The sequence below is a fragment of the Otolemur garnettii genome, unplaced genomic scaffold, assembly GCF_000181295.1.
Source record: "Otolemur garnettii isolate 467f Iridium unplaced genomic scaffold, OtoGar3 scaffold00016, whole genome shotgun sequence".
Taxonomy (NCBI): domain Eukaryota; kingdom Metazoa; phylum Chordata; class Mammalia; order Primates; family Galagidae; genus Otolemur; species Otolemur garnettii.
Window position 1 is genome coordinate 14,290,638 of NW_003852411.1, and position 4,123 is coordinate 14,294,760.

General features: G+C 43.2%; 1 protein-coding gene across 1 annotated transcript in view; it reads right to left on the reverse strand.

Annotated features, from left to right (window-relative positions):
- AXDND1 (axonemal dynein light chain domain containing 1) overlaps positions 1–1,520 on the reverse strand; it is a 91,368-nt gene extending 89,848 nt beyond the window's left edge. Inside the window, exon 1 of the mRNA XM_012802584.2 lies at positions 1,321–1,520. Within this exon, the coding sequence (XP_012658038.1) occupies positions 1,321–1,417 (97 nt within the window). The 5' untranslated portion in view covers positions 1,418–1,520. The remainder of the gene's footprint in view (positions 1–1,320) is intronic.
- Between the last annotated feature and the right edge of the window lie 2,603 nt (positions 1,521–4,123).

The following is a 4,123-nucleotide window of genomic DNA, read 5'->3' on the forward strand; positions in this document are numbered from 1 at the left end:
TCCTCCTCTCCCCCAAGCTATCAAATTAGTAATTTTTCTGACATGAATTCTAAGGTGAGAATCTTATAAAATGGCATTTATAGAGTGAGAGGATTTGAACTGAGTTTAGAAGTAAAAGTAGAACTGGATTGTTGGAAATGAAGAGTAGAACAATCTGAACAAACTGGGGGAAAAAGAACCATAAAGAGTGTTCTACTCAGCTTGACTAGGACAGAGGAGTTATAATGGTGGATTGTAAGGCTAATATAGGAAAGTCCTCCTATGACGTCAAGTAGAGTTGGGTTGTCATTGTCCTTAATTTATGCTCCTCATATAGCATAGTTTACATCTATTTCTATAAAGAAGTTTCTTCTACCATTGAAACTTTTTTTTTTTTGAGACAGTCTCACCATGTCACCCTTGTACAGTGCCATGGCGTCACAGCTTACAGCAACCTCAAACTCTTGGGCTTAAGCCTTTTGCCTCAGCCTCCCAAGTAGCTGGGACTACATGCCCCTGCCACAATGCCTGGCTGTTTTTTTTGTTGTAATTGTCATTGTTTAGCAGCCACGATGCAAGTGGCTGGTGCCCTAACCAACGAGCTATAAGCACCAAGCCTGAAACTTCTTAAGGTTTATATTACTAAATCTCTATCTCTCAAGAGCTTGGGATAAGTTAGAACATCAAAAGAACTAAGAGTTTTGAGGTTGCAGTGAACTTAGATGATGCCACTGCACTCTAACCATGCAACAAAGCAAGACTCAGTTTCAAAAAAGAACTAGGAAAAAAAGGATTGGGTGTGTAATTTCCCCTAAACACAAGGTGAAGGTAAGAGTGGAGAAAGCTTCAGCATAATGGGGATAAAGATAACATTAGTCGTCTCTAGTACAGATTTGTGTTTATCCATATATGAATGAAAGCCTTAAGGAATTACTCTCATTTAGAAAAATTACTAAAATCGGCATGTTGTACTAAAACTGCAAGCGTTTCTCTTATCTACACCGTTACATTTTTAAAGTTCTTTAAAGTCAGAGATAAGAAACCAAATTTTAAAAAATGCTGTTTCATACAACTATCAGAATTTAAAATAGGGTGAATTTAAAACAATATGAAAGTCATCATGTGAAGAGAATTATAAACATGGTCCTTGTGTGGAGTAGCGAAACAGGACTCTGACTCGAAACTACTGTAAAAGGAATGAGTTCTGGTTTTATTTAAAGTTGTGTTAGGAAAATGTAGCTAACTGAGGTATTCTAACTCATAGATCAAGAAAAATGGCGAATGCATTGTGATTTCTGTCTGTGGCTATGGTGGTTTGTCTGCGGGATCCTGGAAGGTTACCTCTTGTCTCTTCCTTGGCTACAGATACTTTTAACTTTTTGCTCTCAGATGTGGACACAGAGTTTATAGGTCCGGAGGGTGTTTTTGGGAAAGACATAATAAAAAATGCCTCCTATCACTCTTCAGTAATTTGAAATATTCCTCCAGAAATCTAACTTAGGAACAAATCAGCGCCGTGCTGGGACTTGCAGTCTGCCGCACCATCCTGCAGACAAAACAAAAACAACCCAAAATCAGGACCCATGTTCAGATCACAGTTTAGAATTCATCTAGCATGGTGTATGTTCTTCGAGGAGACCTCTGTGTTCTCCCAGGTCACCTGAAGCGACTGAGAAGCGCGTGGGTGCGTCTGGGTCCGGACGCAGGCGGGGACGGACAGGCTCGGTCCGCCACACAGCCCGCTGCCCCCGCCCCGGGGGAGTCACTCGCTCTAAGCCGGTGGGCCCGGGTCTCCCGCCTCCCCCTGGAAGCAGCGCTTGCGCGCGCACCAATCCCCAAAACTCGGGAGTTACGCAGGGCTCAAACCAGTTCTCATTAAAAGTGACGGGAAACCGACACCTGCGGTCCTCTGTCCAGCAATTTGTGTTTCGCGCCAGGTTGCCTCCGGTCACCTCGCCTTTTCCCAAACGCCTTTTTCTGTCGTCATAGAAACGCAAGACCCCGAGCCTTAGCAACCCTCAACGGGGGCTGCCTTCGGCGGTGCCGGCAGCAGAGGGAGAAGCTAAGAAACACTGTCTCCTAACTTCGATGTTTTAAGTGACAGCATAGGTTCAGTAACCATAGAGAAATGTTTAATCGGGTCGTAGTCACGGAATCCGAAAGTGTCTTGGTCCCAGGGCTTTCGGACGCCGGAGGGGCCAGTGCGCAGGCGCCGGGGTTTGCCCACGGAGCGAGCTTGTGTAGCTCCGGATCCAAGGGGTCACGAGGTGGGAACAGGGTCTCTTTAAGTTGTTTCAGTCGCCCTGTCCGTTTTTTGTTGTCGTTGCTTTGCTCATTTTTTATAAAAAACAAACTCAGAGGGAAATTGGGTAATCAAAATCTCTGAGTTCCCTTATTGCGTAAGTTGCTGGTCCTTGACATTTAGATCACATCGTCCTTGTTTTTCTAACAGCAGTGAGAAACATGGTGAAAGTGTTCAAAACACAAAATCTCCTTGCTCCCTTTGAACTCTTTTAATCGCACATTTTGGGCATCTAAGCATTTTTACCCTCTGCCGTCACTCTAGTTTTTAAAACAATCAAAATACACATACAGTTCATCTTAACAGGCAAGCCTAAAAAGAAGAGATGAGCAGAAGCAAGGTAATGCTCAAGTAGCCTTTCTCCCTCCTCACTGATGTCATATAGTTTGAAACCACAACCATGACACTTCAGAGTCCCCCAAACTCCAGTGTCAGTTCATACATACATTATCAAGTTCTTATGTAGGGAAGTAACTAATCTTCTGTATTCTTACCCTAGTTAAATTTAAGCAGGGTATTAATAGAGCAGACAGAAATAAGTTAACACACTTAACAGATAACACAGAAGGATTTTGGGAAGTGATTAGATCTGTAGTGTGGGAAAAAAAAAAAAAAGACATCAAAGGTTACTTCTCATTTTCTATCCCTTACAATGGTATGGTGACCTACGGCCATTTACTGAAACTGGGAACAGAGGAAGCAGACCAGGTAGATGAGGGCCTTGGAGAAGATTCAATTGAAGACATACTCAGGGCAGGTGTGTGGCTCAAGGAGTAGGGCGCTGGCCCCATATACTGGAGGTGGCGGGCTCAAACCTGGCCCGGCCAAAAACTGCAAAAAAAAAGACATACTCACTTTGCAGCACCACTGAGACATCTGGGTGGGGAAAAAAAGGCAGTTATTTGCAGACACACACACAACGTATACAGGTCTGAAACGCTCAACAAAGGTCTTGATTAAACATAAACAAGACTATTACAATAAAACCATCACTGCTGAAAAATAACAATTGCTACTCTTGGGAAACTCTTCTCCTAAGTTTTTTTTTTTTTTTTTTTTCTTATAGAGAGTCTCACTTTATGGCTCTCAGTAGAGTGCCATGGTGTCACACAGCTCACAGCAACCTCCAACTCCTGGGCTTAGGCAATTCTCGTCTCAGCCTCCCAAGTAGCTGGGACTACAGGCATCCACCACAACGCCTGGCTATTTTGTTGTTGTTGCAGTTCAGCTGTGGCTAGGTTTGAACCCGCCACCCTTGGTATATGGGACTGGCACCCTACCCACTGAGCCACAGGCACCACCCTCTTCTAATTTTTTAATTATACCAAGGGAACCCTAAAATGAAGTAAAATACTATTGAGACCTTTAATGGAAAATACCATAGCAAAATGTAATACAAGCAGGTAAAAGTTCTCCTAAATAGAGAATGTTAAGACATAGTGACGGTAAAAGAATCAGGTATAAATAGACCAATTGTGCATGTTGGTGACCTCTGTGGCAGCTCAATGCCAAGTAATAATGGGGTCCTCCAGGGCTTCAGGTGGAAAAACATTATGATAGAAGTCAGTGTTAGCACCAAACACGCCCACGTTGTTTGGGGAAAAAACAAACACTGAGTGTGCTTTTGCATCAAATCTTCTTACCAACCCATTTCCTAAGCATGTAGGCAAGGATTATATACACACCTGCAGACACTTAGAGCATGCACAGTGCCCTGAAGAAGACAGAGTGGGAAGCAAGCTGGTATTTGTATTTCAAGTTATTAAAAAACAAAGGTACCACTTAGAAACGCTTAAAAGGAGACACTATGATGAAATCGGCTCGGCGCCTATAGCTCAACCC